Source organism: Trachypithecus francoisi, unplaced genomic scaffold, assembly GCF_009764315.1.
Source record: "Trachypithecus francoisi isolate TF-2019V2 unplaced genomic scaffold, Tfra_2.0 Lachesis_group13, whole genome shotgun sequence".
Taxonomy (NCBI): domain Eukaryota; kingdom Metazoa; phylum Chordata; class Mammalia; order Primates; family Cercopithecidae; genus Trachypithecus; species Trachypithecus francoisi.
Window position 1 is genome coordinate 91,405,828 of NW_022681458.1, and position 20,726 is coordinate 91,426,553.

Below are 20,726 nucleotides of genomic sequence, written 5' to 3' on the forward strand. Positions count from 1 at the left end.
CATACTTTGGTTTTGTGTGTATGTGTGTGTATGTATATATATATAATGTGTGTGTGTTATGTGTGACACATCATATGAATGATAGGATTCCCAGTGTCCAAAAATACCCTGGGTAGACATGTGAAGTCTCTTCTCCCCTCCCTTTCAAGATTTCTTGTCCTGTATTCTTTGCTCTCTCCATCTTGTAAATGCAGTGGTGCAGGCTGTGATGGACCTACAATGGCATATTATACATTAAGCCTGTTCTCTCATGGGAATATCAGGCACCTGTGCAGTTTATTGCAGGGCGGGTGTCCCTGACACCTGAAATATCAGGTTAGCACATTTGTCCTGACCTTTTGTCAAGCAAGCCCTGGCTCTGCACCCCAACCCTTTTCCCATCCATAGGCAGATTCTAGGCAGGTGTTGGCTACTAGCAAGAGACTATGTGAAGTTTGGGAAATAGTTTATGGCCAATAAAAGGTGAGGACCTTGGTCTTGGGACTCCCCTAGTCAATGGAGGACTGAGCTCTCATTTGATTTTCTTTAAAAGATACTTGATATTTCTCTTGCAGGTTGTTCATATTATTTAGATCTAATTCCCTTCTCACTCTCTGCTTATATACTCTGGCTTCCTTGTGGTACAAATTTCATTTAGAGTTTTGTGTCCTCTAATATGGGTTGAGAAAGCTAGCCCAGGCTCCTTTGTCACTTTGCATTACAACTTCTTGGTTTTCTTTAATTTTGCTTTGCGCTGTTGTCCGTGATCAATTCTGCTGCTCTGTTGGGTGAAGAGTAAAGAAATGCAACTTTGTTACCAAGAAGGTAGATGTTCAAAGGTTCCTAGAAGTTTCCTTGCAAAACAAAGCTATCATGCCTAGCTTGTCACTGATTTTAAGAATTAAAATCTGGGTATGTTGCTCCCCACCCCATGCACTAATACACCAGGGAATCCATCCATTTAAAAGAACCCATTCAGTCCTTTAGGCTGAAAACTTAATGTTAAGAGTTAAGGAGGCTCAGAAAGTGGAGGTTCCTTAATGTTTTCATTAAAATGCATAGTCCTTCGATACTACTACTAAAAAATATGGACTTCTCCCAATTCAGAAAACACTAGTTTACTTGATCCAGCAATTAGCAGTAAAAATTTCAAGTAAAGATGCTCTTCCTGAAAAATAAATCGATTAAACCATCTCATATCCAGGGACTAGGCTCCTACAGATTAGGAGCCAGCGAGGAACATTCATTAGGAGATATAAAACAGAGAATTCCCAATAAGCCTGAAGGAATAGAGTATCCTGTGAAAAGAAAAGTTTAAACCAAGCAATCTATTCATTAAGTACAAGTCTACTGCAGGCCTACTATATTTAAGGCACCAATGCTAGATGCAACAAAATGGTTGATTTTTCTCATTGGTAAATTTACTATTATTTAATGCATTTTAGGCATGCACTAAGTGGTTATCGAAAATGTGTAATTTAGTGCCCAGTTTTCAAGGTAGTAAAATTTTTTACTACTTTGGAAAAGACAACATAAATATTTATGGAATTTTTCCCCCTGTTCCTTGAATGTTTTTGAGAGCTAGATTGTTTTTATGAGTTTCCCCCAAATAGCCCACATGTAGCTGCTATCTAAAGGATTTACAGTCATTTTACCTTTCCGGGTATTCTAATTATTTTCTACAGGTTATGTACAAAGAAAACTTGGGAACAGGCATTCCAACCACTGTGACTCCAGAGATTGAGAGAGTCAAACGCAATCAAGAGAACTTTAGCTCGGTATTTACAAATATATAAGACACTATTTCCCACAAAAAATTTACCACAATAACCATCTTTTTTAAAGAAAGTAACATCTTAACAATTCTGTGTGTGTGTGTGTTATTATTACCTGACCAAAACCATGTTAATACAAAATGACTCACATTTCCGATTATACTTTAACATTTTCAGTGACTTGACTAGATTTGAAATACTGTAAGTACAATTAACAAGATTTCTCAGCGTTATACTTATATCCTATAACTTAATGCTTTCCATTGTACTTTTTCATTTCCACAATTAGCACTGTAGAGTTCACCATTAAAACTGTGAAAAAAGTAAAAACATTATCCTTACTAAATATTACTTACTAAAAAATTGTCTCCTCACATATAACCCCTTCCCCCACGTCCTCCCTTCCTTACTCTCTGCTTGTTTTAAATGTCCTCTGGGTACTTTCTTGTATCTCACAGGTTTTGTACAAAGAAAATTTGGGGAAAGGAATCCCAACAGCTATCACTCCAGAGATGGAGAGAGTCAAACGCAATCAAGAGAACTTTAGCTCGGTATTTCTTAGGGGGCCAAAAAAAAAAAAAAAAAAAAAACCCATAATTTTATTTAAAATAATAACACCTTACAAATGTAAAATTACTAAATTCATATAATGAAAATAATACCAAATATTACCTCAGTTTTCAACCTGAATCTAATTTAGTATTTAGTTCTGGTGTGAAACTTTAACTGTGTTTTCTCTAAAACATAGATATTTATCACTTTCTTTAAAAACCTGTAATACTCTGTTTGCTTCCCCCATTCCTCCTTTAATAACAGTAGGTGTTTCTAACTGGTGTGACACAAGTCAAAAGTAAAATCTAACACCCTTTCAAAAGGACAATGTAAATTAGAATTTTATTTGTTATTTGTATTTATTGTGGCTGTTTGGTGTATTCTTTGTTTTTGCAGCTTTTCCTTTTTTAAGTTTTTTTTTCGATGTTTAGATGTTTATTTATTTTCTGTAAGTTTTGGGGGTACAGGTGGTGTTTGGTTACATAAGTTCTTTAGTGGTGATTTGTGAGATTTTGGTGCACCATATCTGTAGTCTTTAATCCCTTGCCCCCTCCCACTCTTTTCTGTAAGTCCCCAAAGTCCATTGTATCATTCTTAGGCCTTTGCATCCTCATAGCTTAGCTCCCACATATCAGTGAGACTATATATTGTTTGGTTTTCCATTCCTGAGTTACTTCACTTACAATAGTCTCTAATCTCATTGGAGGTCACTGTGTTTGCAGTTTTTCTTAAAAGAATGTCATTCTTACATATTTTCATTCAAAGACAACACAGCAATTCACAGTAAATATAATTTACTTGTCTTGGCTATTTTTTGTACGCTATGTAAGATACAAATAATTTTTCCTTTGGAACACTTTCAGTATCATTGAAAGCTAATATTATTTAGCTTTCAACATTTATTCTTTATTTTGTTCCCCCAAACCTACTTCTCTCTTTCTCTCTCTTCTTTCTTTGGTTCCCTAATTTAATGTTACCAATAACTCATGGATATTAATTTCAATTAGTTTGAACGATATTTGATACCCCTGTCTTTGAGAGAAGGCCTACATAAGTCAAGCCACTCCTGCCGGCAGCCTAGCAGCTGTGTTTTTAACTGAAGTCTTTTAGAGACAGACATCCTGTGTGTGACTGAATGTCCAAAGGGGATCTATAGTTACTCTATTTTTAAAAGTTATTGAGGTACTTCATCATAAAAACAACAATAAAAATACTTTTAGGCTGTTTTTTTTAGGTTAAGTCTACCTAAAAGATGGGTCCAGGTTGATTTGTTTGTTGGTTTTGTGCACACAGATATTATACAAAGAGAACTTGAGCAAGGGGACTCCCCTACCTGTCACTCCTGAGATGGAGCGAGTCAAACTCAATCAAGAAAACTTTAGCTCGGTATTTGGGAGAAAGCTCTTTAACTCCTTATTAAAAAATAATAATTTCTATAAAACAGAACATCTCACTGTTCATCCCTTTATAATAATCAGTTTAACAAAATCTTTTTTTATAAATCACATCAACTGAATCCTTCTGTTTTCCAGATCTCCTACTCACCATTTGATTCTAACATTTTATACTTTCTATAATAGTCCCTTAAAACTTTTTCTTTCCTTCTCTTTTCACCTTTATGTTATTGTTGGGACTGTTGAAGTTAATTGATTTCTAGAAAAGAAAAACCAAACACTAAAGCTCTTATTTACTTGGAACTCTTTTTAGCTGATGTTTCTGGGTTAGAAATGCAAGAAAAGATACTGGACTTGAAGCCACATGTAGAAATGGTGGCTCTTCCGTGGCAACAGGGATCTTCTTAACATAGACCCTATGCAGATAAACAGTAGCACCAAGAAAGAAAATTGCTCCATATTGAAACCAAAAGAAATCTTATTTTGGGCCAGGCGCGGTGGCTCACATCTGTCATCTCAGCACTTTGGGAGGCTGAGGCAGGCAGATCGCTTGAGCCCAGGAGGTCAAGACCAGCCTAGGGAACATGGTGAAATTCCATCTCTGCTAAAAATAGAAAAAATTAGCCAAGCATGGTGGCACGTGCCTGTAGTCCCAGCTATTTGGGAGGCTGAGGTGGGAGGATTGTCTGAGCCCTGGGAAGTCAAGGTTGCAGTGAGCTGTGATTGAGCCACTGTACTCTAGCCTAGGCAACAGGAGTGAGACCCTGTCTCAAAAAACAAACAAACAAAAAAAGAGAAATCTTATTTTGATACTTATGTAAAACAAGCCATTTCATGAATAGAAATCCAGGCCTTCTGATTTTTTTTTAAATATACAAATCAGATCATGAGCTTACATTTAATGTTATTTTCTCTTTTATTAATATTGTTGCTGAAAAGCTCTAACACACAAATTGTTATTTGTGTATTATATAATACACAACTCTGAAACTTCTATATCAAGACTTTAGGTTCACTTATACCTGTGATGGAGAATCAAATGTCATTAGGAAAATTTAGATGGATTTTTTTTTCTGGGGAGCTGGAATTAACCCAAAATATTTTTAATTGTCAGTTTTAATATATTCTAAAAGTTTGACTCTTTGACATCATTAGATCAGTAACTTTCTTTGGTCCTACTGTCTTTTTGTTCTGTTTTGTTTTTAATTACTAGTCACTAACAATACTTCAATTTAGTTAAATTTTCAATGTTAAGTTAATATGTCTTTTGGAATGTTATATTCATTGTTTTCCCTGTGGGCTATTATTATTATTATTATTATTCCTTTTATTGAAAGGCTTGCAACAATTTTCAAAATTATTTTCTAATTATTTTCTTCTATACTAGAGTAAGTATATTATTGTTTGTATCTATTTGAAACCTTAATGATCCTGATGATCCTGTACTTTTTTTAAAGTAACCATTTGTGTTAATTTTTACACAGATTGCATTTAGGCAAAATTGCCCAGTGGTGCATAAGCCTATTAGATACTGTGAAAAATAGACAATGCCATATATTGACTTTTAGACTTGACCATCTCTACAACTTGAATGTAATGACAAAAACCAAATTGTCATATTGCATAGATTTGGCCTGTTAAATATTTGTTAGAGCATAAGACAAACACTTTTTGTAGAGAAAATAAATACTTGCTAATCTAACTTAAACAATTTTTCTATTGTACACTGAGTATTTTAGTGGTCTTAGAAAGTTATTTGTATTTTTTTTCTTAATTCCTGGCACAGGAAATATTTATATTCAAGTTGCAAAAAAAGATGAATATCAAATACACTGATATTTCACTAAGGAAATACAAAACATGTTCTCACCCAGATCTGTGCTGAACAGAGAGGCTGACTTGTTGAATTTGTCTTTTCTGTCTATGACGTCTATAGTTTTATACTAGGTTCCCCACAAGGTAGATGAAAGGGCTGTTTTGACTGCTCTTGTTTTTTCTGGATGCTTTCTTGTGTCATACAGGTGTTGTATAAAGAAAACGTTGGAAAAGGGATTCCAATCCCCATCACTCCAGAGATGGAGAGAGTCAAACACAATCAAGAAAACTTTAGTTCGGTATTTAAAAATAAAAAATCCCTTTAACTATTTAAAAAAAGTTTTAAAAAGATTAATGGCTAGATTTTAAAAATCTAATCAACTCATCCCAATAAAAAATTTGACCCCTCTTTTTCCCAACTTAATGCTGCAATTTCCTATGAATCAGTTTTCCCCATTTTGGCAAAACATTAACATAATCATTTAACTTAATAAAAAAAAGTGTTCAGTGTTATATTCCTGCTTTTACAAATGTAACATTCTCAGTGTCTAAGCATCCACATTTATACCGCTTTAGCAAATTTGATCTGAACCTAAAGCTTAAACAAATGTATTTTGCAAAGATCTGACTATGAGCCTCATTTCTTATTCTAACCTTTTCTATCTCTACTGTTATTTGTACAGATATTTTGAAGTTTTTTTAGCACCTTATCATTGCTCTCCATTTGCCTTAAACATCATTGTTCTCAATATGTTCACCCAAACTAAAAATTAAATACTTTGACTTCTTTTGAAAGTGAACAAAAGAAGAGTTGTATGGATGTGTCTCCATATATACAATGTTTGTAAAACCCAAATATCCTTATGTGACTTATTAATAGCCTTTTCAAATCAAAAATAACTTCCTTGGTTTTATTTCCGTCTCTTGCTTGTTTCTATTTTTTTCCCTCCTTTGTAACAAGCTGGGAAAGACTAATTGCTCTCTTTCATGGTTGCTCAGAGCTGCAGAGATTAGTTCAAACAATGAAAATAACGAACTTTCTTTTCATATTTCTTAGTTTTTGCTGCTTTTTCCTGCATTCCTTTGCTTTTGAAGATGTATTTAGGCTCAAACAATTTGAGTCTAAAATCTTCTGGTATTTATCTTCCTCTAACTCACGCTCTTCCTCCCTTCCCACTCCTAACTGTTCCAAAGCAGGGAGAAACGGACTGATTGCTCTTTTTGTTCTGGATGCTTTATCATACAGGTGCTATACAAAGAAAACCTGGGGACAGGAATTCCAATCCCCATCACTCCTGAGATGCAGAGAGTCAAACACAATCAAGAAAACCTTAGCTCGGTATTTTGGAAAGGGGAAAAAATGCCACTTAACTTCAGAATTAAACTGATCTTTATGTTTATTTTTGTTTTAAACCCAATTTCCCTTCCTTTGCTTCTAATATATCTTATATTACAAAAGGATATACTTTCCCATTTCTATAATACAGTTAATGTCAATATTTTACTTCATCTGATATTTACAAACATGTTTTAAAAATAATGAATGTTTCCGTTTGTGTGGATAACAACACCGAGTTCTAACGGTCTCAAATCCTCATGTGATTGTTTAGGAGGCACCATACTCACAAAAGCGAAAAAAAAATTAACATGGATAACTCTGACAGCCTTTTCCCAGCAGCTGAGGTCCCTGCTTCTCTAGAGGATGCAGATTCCCCGTCTCAACAACGGCTTCCACTAAAGTAGTCGGTAGCCTTTTGTCAGCATATAACTTCTGGTTCCTTGGATGACTCTTTTTTCCTCACCCTTAAAACGTCCCAAGAAATGAAATGTTACCCATGGTTGTTTTTCTGGATGCTTTCTCATTGCACAGGTGTTATACAAAGAAAACATGGGCAAGGGAACCCCTTTACCTGTCACTCCCGAGATGGAGAGAGTCAAACACAATCAAGAAAATATTAGCTCGGTACTTTGGCAAGAAAAGAAAAAAACTAATGATTTTGAAAACTTTCATGATTTAAAATAATACATATTAACCCTACTTTTAAAGACAACTTAAATTTTGTGAATTTCTTCAGTGAATTTATCCTTTTTTCCTTTGGGCTACTTCTAGCCTAACACCATTCCCATTTCTATAATACAGTTAATTTCAACTTTTTATTTCATCTGATATTTTCAATCATTTTTTTAAAAATAATGAGTTTTTCCGTTTGTGTGGATAACAACACTGAGTTCTAACAGTCTCAAATCCTCATGTGATTGTTTGGTAGGCACCGTACTCACAAAAATGAAAAAAACAATAACATAGATAACTCGGACAGCCTTTCCCCAGCAGCTGAGGTCCCTGCTTCTGTAGAGGGTGCAGATTCCCCGTCCCAATAATGGCTTCCACTAAAGTAGTTGGTGGCATTTTGTTAGCATATAACTTCTGGCTCCTTGGACACTGTGTTTTTTCTTAACAAGGAAGTTGACCTTACCCTTAAAACCTCTCAACAAATGAAATGTTTCTCATGGTTGTTTTTCTGGATGCTTTCTTATTGCACAGGTGTTATACAAAGAAAACATGGGCAAGGGAACCCCTTTACCTGTCACTCCCGAGATGGAGAGAGTCAAACACAATCAAGAAAATATTAGCTCGGTACTTTGGCAAGAAAAGAAAAAAAACTACTTACAATTTTAAAAACTACTTTCATGATTTAAAATAATACATATTAACCCTACTTTTTAAAGACAACTTAAATTTTGTGTATTTCTTTAGCAAATTATCCTTTTTTCCTTTGGGCTACTTCTAGCCTAACACCATTTCCATAATACAGTTAATTTCAATTTTTTATTTCATCTGATACTTTCAATCATTTTTTTAAAATAATGAGTTTTTCCGTTTGTGTGAATAATAACACTGAGTTCTAACAGTCTCAAATCCTCATGTGATTGTTTGGGAGGCACCGCGCTCACAAAAATGGAAAAAACAAAAATAACATGGGTAACTGACAGCCTTTCTTCAGCAGCTGAGGCCCCTGCTTCTGTAGAGGGTGCAGATTCCCCGTCCCAACAATGGCTTTCACTAAAGTAGTTGGTGGCATTTTGTTAGCATATAACTTCTGGTTCCTTGGACACAGTTTTTTTTCTTAACAAGGAAGTTGACCTTACCCTTAAAACCTCTCAACAAATGAAATGTTTCTCATGGTTGTTTTTCTGGATGCTTTCTTATTGCACAGGTGTTATACAAAGAAAACATGGGCAAGGGAACCCCTTTACCTGTCACTCCCGAGATGGAGAGAGTCAAACACAATCAAGAAAATATTAGCTCGGTACTTTGGCAAGAAAAGAAAAAAAACTACTTACAATTTTAAAAACTACTTTCATGATTTAAAATAATACATATTAATCCTACCTTTTAAAGACAACTTAAATTTTGTGTATTTCTTTAGCAAATTTATCCTTTTTTCCTTTGGGCTACTTCTAGCCTAACACCATTTCCATAATACAGTTAATTTCAATTTTTTATTTCATCTGATACTTTCAATCATTTTTTTAAAATAATGAGTTTTTCCGTTTGTGTGAATAATAACACTGAGTTCTAACAGTCTCAAATCCTCATGTGATTGTTTGGGAGGCACCGCGCTCACAAAAATGGAAAAAACAAAAATAACATGGGTAACTGACAGCCTTTCTTCAGCAGCTGAGGCCCCTGCTTCTGTAGAGGGTGCAGATTCCCCGTCCCAACAATGGCTTTCACTAAAGTAGTTGGTGGCATTTTGTTAGCATATAACTTCTGGTTCCTTGGACACAGTTTTTTTTCTTAACAAGGAAGTTGACCTTACCCTTAAAACCTCTCAACAAATGAAATGTTTCTCATGGTTGTTTTTCTGGATGCTTTCTCATTGCACAGGTGTTATACAAAGAAAACATGGGCAAGGGAACCCCTTTACCTGTCACTCCCGAGATGGAGAGAGTCAAACACAATCAAGAAAATATTAGCTCGGTACTTTGGCAAGAAAAGAAAAAAAACTACTTACTGATTTTAGAAACTACTTTCATGATTTAAAATAATACATATTAATCCTACCTTTTAAAGACAACTTAAATTTTGTGAATTTCTTTAGCAAATTTATCCTTTTTTCCTTTGGGCTACTTCTAGCCTAACCCCATAACAAGGTTGCTTTAATCCATAAAGTTCTAATATCAAGAAGTAACAGATTTTCCAATAAAATATCCTTTTGCTTCTCTCTCTCCAAACTTACTCTCTATCCACTATCTCCAAGGTCTCTTTGTTTTAGATATGCTTGAAATGTAGGATGGGTATGTGTGGGGTGGTAGAGTAGGTCCAACGGGGCTCTTTCTTGAATATGATTTTGTTTTATTTTTGTGTCAATGACATCAGGTTCTAATTTACCCTGTCAGATTTGAACAAAGAGACCTTGGGAAAAACAATCCCTGATCCCCTCCTTTATGAATAATGATACAAATTATGATCCAATAGTAGTTTTGGCAATTATCAATTTACTTAAAAATGAAAGTGTCACCAGAATGGCTTTTTGTTTTACCAATTTTCGTTTTTTGTTGTTGTTCTTCAGTTTTACTGTAGTCTTTAACTGCAAACTTTAGTAAACCATTTCCTGTAAGCTTGTGCTCTATGACATATATGGTTGTAAATTATCCAGGGATTGAGGTTTGCCTGGGAGTCCCAGCAAAGACTACAGCTTTCAGTAGCAAATAACCTGTGGTCTCCACATTTCCACTGTCTGTAGGTTTCTCCAGTACTTGAGTGCAGTGCTTCCAAAACATTAGCACGCATCAGAATAACCTGGAGGGTTTGTGAAGCCAGATTGCTGGGTCCTGCTCTAGTTTCTCATTCTGTAGGTCTGTTATAGAGGGGGCCAGAGAATTTGCATTTTTAACAAGTTCTCAATACTGACCTTGCTGTGCAAGGACCCCACTTTGAGAACCACTATTTCAACAGAATTCTTCCTCTTGAATGTCATTTCCTAAATCTCCCATGTTTCCAAGAATGACACTGAGGGGGAGATACCGAGGTTGAGGATTTATCACTGTGTGTTATATGTTTCTCATTTTCTATTGATTTACCATGACAGTGATATAAGAGCCAAAAACCTTATTCCTTAATAAGCTTGATGTTGCATGAAACTAAAGTAAGAGGCAGAGTATAGAGGATAGCAAAGAAAAAGGGGGTAGGGGAAACCCTTTGCTTTGTCTGAGGGCCTGCAGTTTTACTGATATGTCTGTGAGAGTTTAAGTGCTGCAAAACAGTTCAGTAAAAAAGCTGCTGTGGTTCACGCCTGTAATCACAGCACTTTGGGAGGCCGCGGTGGGAGGATCACAAGGTCAGGAGTTCAAGACCAGTATGACCAACATGGTGAAACCCCATCTCTACTAAAAAATACAAACATCAGCCGGGCATGGTGGTATACGTCTGTAATCCCAGCTACTCAGGAGGCGGAGGCAGGAGAATTTGTTTGAACCCGGGAAGCGGAGGTTGCAGTGAGCAGACATCATGCCACTGCACTCCAGCCTGGGTGACAGAGCAAGACTCTGTCTAAAATAAAACAAAACAGCTGACATTAGGAGCAGCCTCAACCTTCTCAGTGTGATTGAAGTTCATGCCTGTAACTCCTGTTAAGATCATCTCTCAGGGGCTTGACATTCAGAGACTAGTGGTTAAATGATGGTGGTTTCGCATCCTTTTGAGGAACACCACAGGTCTCTCTTGTAGTCTTCAAGGGTTTCAGGGCAGGGGCCTATCCTGGAAACGTTGTGTCTTGCTGTAACTACACTTAACTTCCTTGGGAAACATACTGCTTTCCATCTAACCTAATTGCCCAAATAGTTTGGGGCCCTAAAGATAATCAAAAGTTATCTGTACCATTTCCTTTTTTGGTAACTGTAACTCTTTTTCTTTTTGGCTTTTTGGATCCATTGGATTCACATAGGTTTTGTACAAAGAAAATGTGGGGAAAGCCACCCCAACCCCTGTCACTCCTGAGATGCAGAGAGTCAAACGCAATCAAGAAAACATTAGCTCGGTATTGTCTTGAGAAATAAAAGTGCTTTTAATTTTGCAAAATAACTCCTGCAGTTTGGCCTGCTCCTAACCCTGTCCCAGGTTAAAAACAAAATGCCAGTTACATTTGCATCTGCTCTAAATATCACACTACATTTACTGTAGCCATGAACTATTTTTAAGCTTTCTTCTTGAGAGGTGTTCTCACTAATAGTAATAGATTAAACATAGCGTTTCCCCCCAACTTGCAATATAATTAATAGTGATTATTACTTCGTAGTGACTTTCGGGCACAACTTTGTATCTCACAGGTGTTATACAAAGAGAACTTGGGGAAAGCAACCCCCACAACTTTTACTCCTGAGCTGGAAAGAGTGAAACGCAATCAAGAAAACTTTAGCTCGGTATTTTAGAAAGGAAAAATAAATCCTTAAAATTTTAACAGCCCTGGCAAACATGGTTATACCACTAATTGATCTTACCGTTTTTCCAAAACTTTTGTGTATCTTTAAAAATTCTTCCCTGTCCACTTAAACAACAAACCAACCCCACGAGGTCACAGTGATTTTACTTAACTTTTGCTTCCTACCATAACATTTTAATGGCTTTACCTTCAGTGTGATATAACTGAGCCATAACACCAGCTAAATCATTTTCAGACCTGGTTTTCTGCTGTCTGATGCCTGGATGCTCTTTTGGCTTCCCTAGGTATTGTACAAAGAGAACATGAGAAAAGCAACTCCGACACCTGTTACTCCAGAGATGGAGAGAGCTAAGCGCAACCAAGAAAACATTAGCTCGGTATTTTCTAGGACTAAAAAGAAATAGTGCAACAACTTGGAAAATAACATTTTAACATCATAAAAACACGCATTTCTCATTCAACTGAAAAACACTAAAATGTTAAAGGAGAGAAAAATGCAACATCTTGGAAAGTAACGTTTTTAACACCATAAAAATTTGCACTTATTCCACTGAAAATTTACACTAAAATTGACATTAACTGTGCTTTTACATTCCAAACCATCATACTAAACATGATAATTGCCAATGTTTTCCTTCCCCCTTATACTTTACTTGAGGTAGTTCTACATAACCAACTGTAACAAATTTACTTCCTAACATCCTCAATCTTCTGCTCTCCTATAGTTTTAAGATACTTTATGACACGGGTAATACTCTGAAATGAATGCCTTCTTTGTATATATTTTGGGGTTTTAGTGTCTGGAGGACTTTGATTTCTATATTAGCATACTGATTTATGAAGTCTGGATATAACCTAAGGAAAATAATCACTTGCTTTAAAGGACAGTTCTTTCAAATTCCCTTCAATGTCAGATTTAGAGTCAAATACCATCGAATATGTTGATGCTGTAATTCCTAGCAAATTTCAAGAGGTCACTTTCTTTTCAAAATTATACTGTGCCCCTTCTTTGAAAATGAGTTTCTGCTCATTCTGCTGCGGGCACTCCCCGTCCCCAGATTAGCCTGTTCCAAAACTGGTCATGTGTCTCACTGGGCCCCTTCAGTTGACCCAAGCGTCCCTCACCAGCTCCTTCCATCTCTATCTGCTGGAAAGGCTTTGAGGTTTCAGATTTAGGACAGCACCACTCATTCATGGTCTCTCCTCGATCAGGTTCTTTATTCTGATAGCTTCCGGAAACAAATACAAGGCAAAGCTGCCTATGTATTGGATACCCCCGAGATGAGACGGGTAAGGGAGACCCAACGGCACATCTCAACGGTGAGTCGGGAATTCTTTAGGATTGGCTGGCTGCCTGTCAGAATGTGTAAAAAGTGATATGGTCACACCATCATATTTTCATAAAGCAAATTCGTGACATTTCAGGTGAAATATCATGAAGACTTTGAGAAACACAAGGGCTGCTTCACACCAGTGGTGACAGATCCTATCACTGAACGAGTAAAGAAGAACATGCAGGACTTCAGTGACATTAACTACCGAGGTATTCAGAGGAAAGTGGTAGAAATGGAACAAAAACGGAATGACCAAGATCAGGAGACTATTACAGGTAACTGAGCCTGGGTTGGGGGAGCGGATTAACTTTAAGTTACCCGCCTCTACCCACTTTAAGTGAGCGGGTAGAAGAACTAAAGTGACATTATCTACATCAAGTCAAAATATAAAGGACTTCAATCTGTTTTTTTTAGGGGTACAAGAAAGCTCCTATTATCTCAGTTTACAAAGCTGGTATCTCTTCTACCTTATCTTTGTTCTCCTCTGAGGAGAAGACATGACCCAGAATCTAAGCTGGAATAAATGTGATTCAATCCTCTGGTGGTTGTTAAAATTCATGCCTTGGTTTTCAAGTTATTGGAAAAGTCCAAAAACACTTGTTCTGATCACTGGTTTCCCTTTCAGGTTTACGTGTCTGGCGTACTAATCCTGGTTCGGTTTTTGACTATGACCCAGCAGAAGACAACATCCAGTCCCGAAGCTTACACATGATTAATGGTGTGTTACGCTGAAAAAGGCTTACAACATAAACATCACCATTTAGTATGCTAGAGTCAATGACTTTTATTTGGGCTCTGAAGTTCCTTCCTTCCAGGGTTTTCCGTTTTCTGAGCTGCCCATTTGGCATAAAAATACCTTGCTAACTAGTGAGCAAAACTTATTTTCTAGACAAGTTCAAGTTAGAAAAAATTTTGTTTCACCACCTCAGTGCATGTCTCCTTCAGGCCCATTATTATCATTTCTAATTTTTTTCCAAAGAAAAAACAGTAGTAAATCTTTCTATTGGAGACATAATGAAAATACACAGGCAAAGGGAAGAGAAAGGATTTGACCTTTAGGAATTTCCTGAGCTCTATTGTATCAAGGAAGATTATTCATTACACAAAGCAGGCTGCACAACTTTATGTCTTCTATTCATGTTAAAAAGTAGAATACTAGCCTGGAAAACAGAATGAGACCCCCTTCTCTACAAACAATAATAAAAAAAAATTAGCCGCCAGTGGTGGTGTACACCTGTAGTACCAGCTGTTCAGGGGGCTGAGGTGGGAAGATAGCTTGAGCCTAGGAGGTTGAAGCTGCAGTGAGCTGTGACTGTACCACTGCCCTTCAGCCTGAGCAACAGAGACCCCATCTCAAAAAAAAAAAAAAATTTAAAAAGTAGAATATTAAGTAGAGACAGTCCTCAAGGGATTTGTACTCCAGTTTTCTGATGAAAACAGAAATCCATGGTTGCATTCTGACACGTGCAATTTTAAATGTTTGCCCATGGTATTTTAGGAACACAGAGAAAGACTAAATTGATTTGCAGTTAGGGAAGACTTTCTGGAGAAGTTAAAGATGGAGTCTGAATGTGAATATTACTATCAGTTCATTTTAGTGAGCCAGGAAAATTGGCAGGGCAGAGGGGAGATGTTACAAATAAGACTCTTGGATTTGAAACCTGGCTATATGACTTAACTGTTCCATGACCTTTGGTCATTTACTTAAGCTCTCATCTGTAAAAATAAGAAAGACAAACCTACATCAGAATAACTGAGGCCTGACCCACGGGAAACTACTTAAAACCATGCTTGGCAAAGATAACAATAACTGAGATTCAATAACTGTTAGGCATTACTAACATAGAAATTTTTGCTACATCTCTCCCAGTCCAAGCTCAGCGCCGCAGCCGGGAGCAGTCACGATCTGCCAGTGCACTGAGCATCAGTGGGGGTGAGGAGAAGTCTGAGCATTCAGAAGCGCCAGACCACCACCTTTCAACTTACAGCGATGGGGGTGTCTTTGCAGTCTCAACAGGTACAAGTGCATGGCGCTGACTTTGGCAGTCCCACCCAACCAGCTCATTGGTGGTTACTGTAAGAGATGCTTTGAGTAAAAAAATAAATTTAAAAAATTTTGATCCTTTATTTTAATGAGACAAGACTAGAATTGTGGAGGGTTGCATGAAGGTAGATGTTTCATTTTCCCTGATCTCCCTTTTTGAAAATCGTTCTAATTGGGGGGGAAAAGACATCACTCAACTGCTAAACACAGATTAAAGGATACGTAGCCATTTTTCTTCTTATAAGAATTTCCCCCCTTCTTTTCAGCTTACAAACATGCAAAAACCACAGAGCTCCCACAACAACGATCATCTTCAGTTGGTACCCAACAGACAACGGTATCTTCCATCCCATCTCATCCATCTACTGCTGGAGTAAGTGAATAATAACTCACTTAAGTAAATTATTCTTAATTTTTGATATGTGCAAACATGAGTGTAAGTATTAGGTATTATGGTCTTTTTTTTTTTAACCCAACCTTCTATTTTATATAATGCTCTTTTATTACATGTTTCATATTGATAATATCAAAAAACTTTGATTATCAAACTCAAATTAATGAAAAGCATTATTCAATGATTTTTTTTTTTAAAAACCCAAACCTAGAGCAAAAGCATCAGTTTTGGCTCATTGGTCTCACCTACTATCTTAAACATTTGCTGCTTGGAATCATTTATAGCTTGGGCATAGTGAATCATGCCTATATTGCCAGCTTTGGGAGCATAACACTTTAGGACTGATATGAACAATCTTTGTATGAAGACAACTGTCTTTACTAAATGATATACAAGGTCTAGATAAGTGTTAGACCTATTACATTTAAGGAAGGGAATATTGTAAAGTTCTAATTTTCCCTGAAATAAACCAATGCATTCATTTCCAATATAAATCCCAATAGCATTTAAAAAAAACTGTGCTAATCCTAAAATTTGAAAGAGATGCAAGAATAATCAAGTAAAATTTGAAAATGATAATACTTAAGGACTCAACTAAAAAAGAGCAAAACATACTATAAAGCTATTAAAATTAAATATAGATTTAGCATGGCAATAGATATAAAAATAGATGAAGTCCAGAAACAGACCCTAAAAGAATTATAAATCAGCAGGAAAGGGGTAAGTTATTTAATTACATGATCTGAGGTAACCAGTTATCTATTTAGTAAAATAATAAAATTAGATACCCATCTCAAAGCATAAACTGTAGCTGTACCAAAGATTTAGATGTAAAATACAAAATTGTAGAAGTAAAAAGAATAGTGAAGAATTTTTTTTTTTTTTAGAGACAGTGTCTCACTCTATCACCCAGGCTGGAGTGCAGTGGCACGATCACAGCTCACTGCAGTCTCGACTTCATGGACTTAAGCAATCCCCCAGCCTCAGCCTCCAGAATAGCTAGGATGATAGGCATGTATGCTATGCCAGGCCAATTTTTTTTTTTTTTTTGGTAGAGGCTCATTATGTTGCCCAGACTGGTCTCGAACTCCTGGGCTCAAGCCCTCTGCCTGCTTTGGCCTCCCAAAATGCTGGGATTACAGCCATCAGCCACTCAGCCCAGCCACAATAATTTTAAAATATAATGGGGAAAGCCTTCCTAGGCAAATTCCAAAGTCTAGAAGTATAAAAGCCTGGCCAATTTGATCATAAAATTTTAAATGTTTCCATAACAAATACAAACATGTCAGACTGGGAGAAAACATTTACAGAATACGTAACAAAAATATTAGTATTGAAAAAGAATAAAGCACTCTAAAATTCACTAATAATTCCCCTCACCCTCAAAATAGGATTTGGAAGACTAAGAATAGATAATTTATGGCAAAATAAATAAAAATGGCCAACAAAAAAAGATGTTCACCATGACTAGCAACCAGGAATATAAAAATAAAAGTGCTAGTAACCAGGAATATAAAAAGTAATAAAGTATATAATACAAAGTATCGAATTGAATCAAATATGATCATATTGTATCATATTCAAACATTTTAATAGCAAACTTTAAAAATTAGGACAGGAATGGTGGCTCACGCCTGTAATTCCAGCACTTTAGGAGGCTGGGGTGGGAGGACTACTTGAGTCCAGGAGTTTAAAACCAGCCTAAGCAACAAGGCAAAACCCCATCTCTATTTGTAAAATTCTTTATATATATATATATATATATATATATATATGTAAGTTTAAACACATATACCATTTGACCTAAAACTTTCACCTTTAAAAGCTTTTTCTTCAGAAATAATTTGCCCAAAGATAAATGCTAAGATGCTCATTATAGCGTAAGAAAAAATGGTAACAACTAAATGTCCAGAAAAATGAAAATGGCTGAATAATTCGTGATATTACTAAAATGTGAAATTCTCTGCAGCAGTCAAAAAGGGTAAGACACAGATATATTTATATGGAAAGACTTCCAAGCTATATTAAATGGAAAGAACAAATCACAGTATTATTTATAGTAATGTTCCACTTATGCAAAGGGAAAGGAAATCTATTTGTGAATTTGAATATATGCATGTGTATTTCAGAATGCAAAAAAACCCCATATAGGTTATATCCAAAACTACTAACCAGTGGCTGCTCCTAGGAAGAAACTTTTGATTTTATCAATTATTATATACCTCCAAATTATTACAATTTTAACACTGTGGAGGATAGCTTTGAGAAACTTTTACACTGGTATGCTCCCAAATTCCCAGAGTGAAAGATGACATGCAATAGTGCTAAGGGGTTTCAAATTCTTCTCTAAAATACAAGATTGACCTCTTCAAAAGGTAGGAAAAGGCCATAAATAAAAGTAGCAGCATATTCTCTTTTCTGTCAGTACATACACACACACGTTCGCGCACACACAATTTTATGGATACATAACTTAGTATGAAGTTCATACTTTAAAGTGTACAATTCAATTTTTTTTTTTTTAGTTTTTTTCAACCATCACCATAATCTAATTTTAGAATGTTTTCATCATCATAAAAAAACTGTATATTCAAAACTCTTCTGGTGAATTAAAAACAAACAAACAAATGCTGGTGCCCACTGGCATTCATTCTCCATCCCCAACTTATCCCTTTTCGCTCCATCCAATCCCAGGTATCCATTTCCTGTCACTATATTATTTGGCTACCCAAGACATTTCATATAAATAAAACCATACATATACTGACTTTGGTGCGTGGCTTCCTTTACTTTTGAAGTTCATCCATGTTGTATCATGTATTAGTACTTTATTCTTGTTACTACCCAATAATAGATCTGTATGGATATACTACATCTTGCTTATGCCTTCATCAGTTAGTGGGCATTTATTTCCACTTTTTGACTATTAAGAGTAATGCTGCTATGGACATGGATGTACAAATTATTGTGCAGACCTATGTCTTCATTCTTCTTGGGTATACACCTAGGAGTGGAATCTGCTGGGCCATAGGGTAATGCTGTATTTAACATGTGGTAACTGCCAAATGCTTTTCCAAGGTGGCTGCACTCTTTTTCCACTCCCACAAGTGGTTTATGAAGGACCTAATTTCTCCACATCCCCTCTAACAAACATCTGTTACTGTCTGTCTTTTTTATTATCACCATTCTGGCATGTGTGAAGGGGTATCTCATTGTGGTTTTAATAATTTGCATTTTCTAGATGACTAATTTTGAGCATCCTTTTGTGTACTTTTTGGCTATTTGTCTATCTTTTTTGGAGAAATGTCTATTCATATCCTTTGCCTCTTTTGGTGGGGGAAGGCATCGAGTTGTAGGAGTTCTTCATATGTTCTGGATATTGTCTATCATATATGATTTGTAAGTATTTCCTATTTTGTGGGTTCCTTTTACTTTGTTGATGGTTGCACATTCTCTTTTGTTCAACTTAAGTTTGTGCAGTCCTGAGAGATCTTACAAATAGATGTGTGCTAACTGTTGCAAATCCAACATATAATATTTCCCCTTTTTCCATCCCCACAAATAGAAAATCTTCCGTGCCATGTATGACTATATGGCTGCTGATGCAGATGAGGTGTCTTTCAAGGATGGAGATGCCATCATAAATGTTCAAGCTATTGATGAAGGTTGGATGTATGGCACTGTGCAGAGGACTGGCAGGACCGGAATGCTCCCAGCCAACTACGTTGAAGCTATTTAGGCATTTCAAAGCATCACACTTGTCTGCAGGACCTACAGATCCTGCTAGATTCTCCACTGTTACCTAAGTTCTCAAGCTGCCTATGGTTTTTCTGTGTCAATGTGATTTATGGTAGTACCATCCTTTCACCTTTGGGTTTTAAAATAAATTGCAGAATAGACATTTTAAAAGCTTCTGCAATATTATTTCTGTGCCTAGAGTCTTTCTCCATTATAAACATGTTTTAACATTATTTCTTTTCTAAAACAGGGATTTTGAATATGCCAAACACATTAAAGGAAAAATAGCAGAGATGTTCACTTTTATTATTCAGTTCTGAAATTATAAACTTACAATCAATACAAACTAGCAGCTAATAAAACCTCTAATTCTGCAACACTCTGGATGGAATGAGCATTATTTTTAATGGTTTTAATATCTATAAAAATTCAATGAAGCAAATTCTACATAAAATTACTAAAAAATTATCTAAATTTTAAAAATGTTATGTGTAAGAGTAGACATTCTCAAAATTCGATCTATACTTGCATTCAACAAGCCTCTCTTACAGTTTTAAGAACACCTGTGGACTCCAATCCTAAACTTCAGGGCTTCCCATCTGCATCCAGTAGGGTGGCAGCATGTGGCAAAGGCAAAGGGATGAAGCAACCATAATGGCTTAATGTTTAAGACTGTTCTTCCTAGAAGGCAGATAAGTCCCTGTAACTAACTTTACAGGCACACCAATGCTGTCTCAAGCTTCTTAATGTGTCTGAGACTCACAGGGAGCAAATGCTCTTACAAAGAGTGCACTCACTTGCGAATGACCAACATACACCTGTATGCCAGGCACTAGGTTAGATGCTGAAGCTCAAGTGAAGAACAAGAGACAGTTGGTGCCCTTAGGGAATTTACAGACCCAAGAAAAGGCAGATTATGCCTAACCATCCAAATGGTGCCAGAGATTGCTACTCTCCTGCTCCCAAGTCTTCCATCTTGCCTTAAACTGGATAAAAATGCAAGTTAGGTAACAATTCTATTGTGATTTCCAACTCCCAAACTTTTAGAATACTAAAGTATATGCTATCTCCATTACAATGAGCCATTTTTTTGTTTGGAGACAGAGTCTCGCTCTGTTGCCCAGGCTGGAGTATAGTGGCCCAATCTCTGCTCACTGCAGCCTCTCCCTCCTGGGTTCAAGCGATTCTCGTGTCTCAGCCTCCTAAGTAGCTGACTAGCAGGTGTGCACCACCACTCCAGGTTGTTTGTATTTTTAGT

At 36.3% G+C, this 20,726-nt stretch overlaps 2 protein-coding genes across 40 annotated transcripts in view; one reads left to right on the forward strand and one right to left on the reverse strand.

Moving 5' to 3' along the window:
• Window positions 1-19,845, forward strand: part of NEB (nebulin) — a 232,207-nt gene extending 212,362 nt beyond the window's left edge. For 7 of the 35 annotated variants that reach the window (XM_033231501.1, XM_033231494.1, XM_033231502.1 and 4 more), the window contains 18 exons: window positions 1,665-1,757; window positions 2,213-2,305; window positions 3,600-3,692; window positions 5,722-5,814; window positions 6,762-6,854; window positions 7,386-7,478; window positions 8,058-8,150; window positions 8,731-8,823; window positions 9,405-9,497; window positions 11,464-11,556; window positions 11,846-11,938; window positions 12,243-12,335; window positions 13,171-13,278; window positions 13,384-13,567; window positions 13,918-14,010; window positions 15,163-15,309; window positions 15,603-15,709; window positions 19,296-19,762. In XM_033231501.1, the coding sequence (XP_033087392.1) occupies window positions 1,665-1,757; window positions 2,213-2,305; window positions 3,600-3,692; window positions 5,722-5,814; window positions 6,762-6,854; window positions 7,386-7,478; window positions 8,058-8,150; window positions 8,731-8,823; window positions 9,405-9,497; window positions 11,464-11,556; window positions 11,846-11,938; window positions 12,243-12,335; window positions 13,171-13,278; window positions 13,384-13,567; window positions 13,918-14,010; window positions 15,163-15,309; window positions 15,603-15,709; window positions 19,296-19,469 (1,929 nt within the window). In that variant the 3' untranslated portion in view covers window positions 19,470-19,762. Of the gene's footprint in view, window positions 1-1,664; window positions 1,758-2,212; window positions 2,306-3,599; window positions 3,693-5,721; window positions 5,815-6,761; window positions 6,855-7,385; window positions 7,479-8,057; window positions 8,151-8,730; window positions 8,824-9,404; window positions 9,498-11,463; window positions 11,557-11,845; window positions 11,939-12,242; window positions 12,336-13,170; window positions 13,279-13,383; window positions 13,568-13,917; window positions 14,011-15,162; window positions 15,310-15,602; window positions 15,710-19,295 lie in introns of all 35 variants that reach the window. The other 28 variants (XM_033231530.1, XM_033231492.1, XM_033231513.1 and 25 more) reach the window with 26 other exon arrangements.
• Window positions 1-20,726, reverse strand: part of RIF1 (replication timing regulatory factor 1) — a 136,173-nt gene that overhangs the window by 36,799 nt on the left and 78,648 nt on the right. The window lies entirely within an intron of this gene.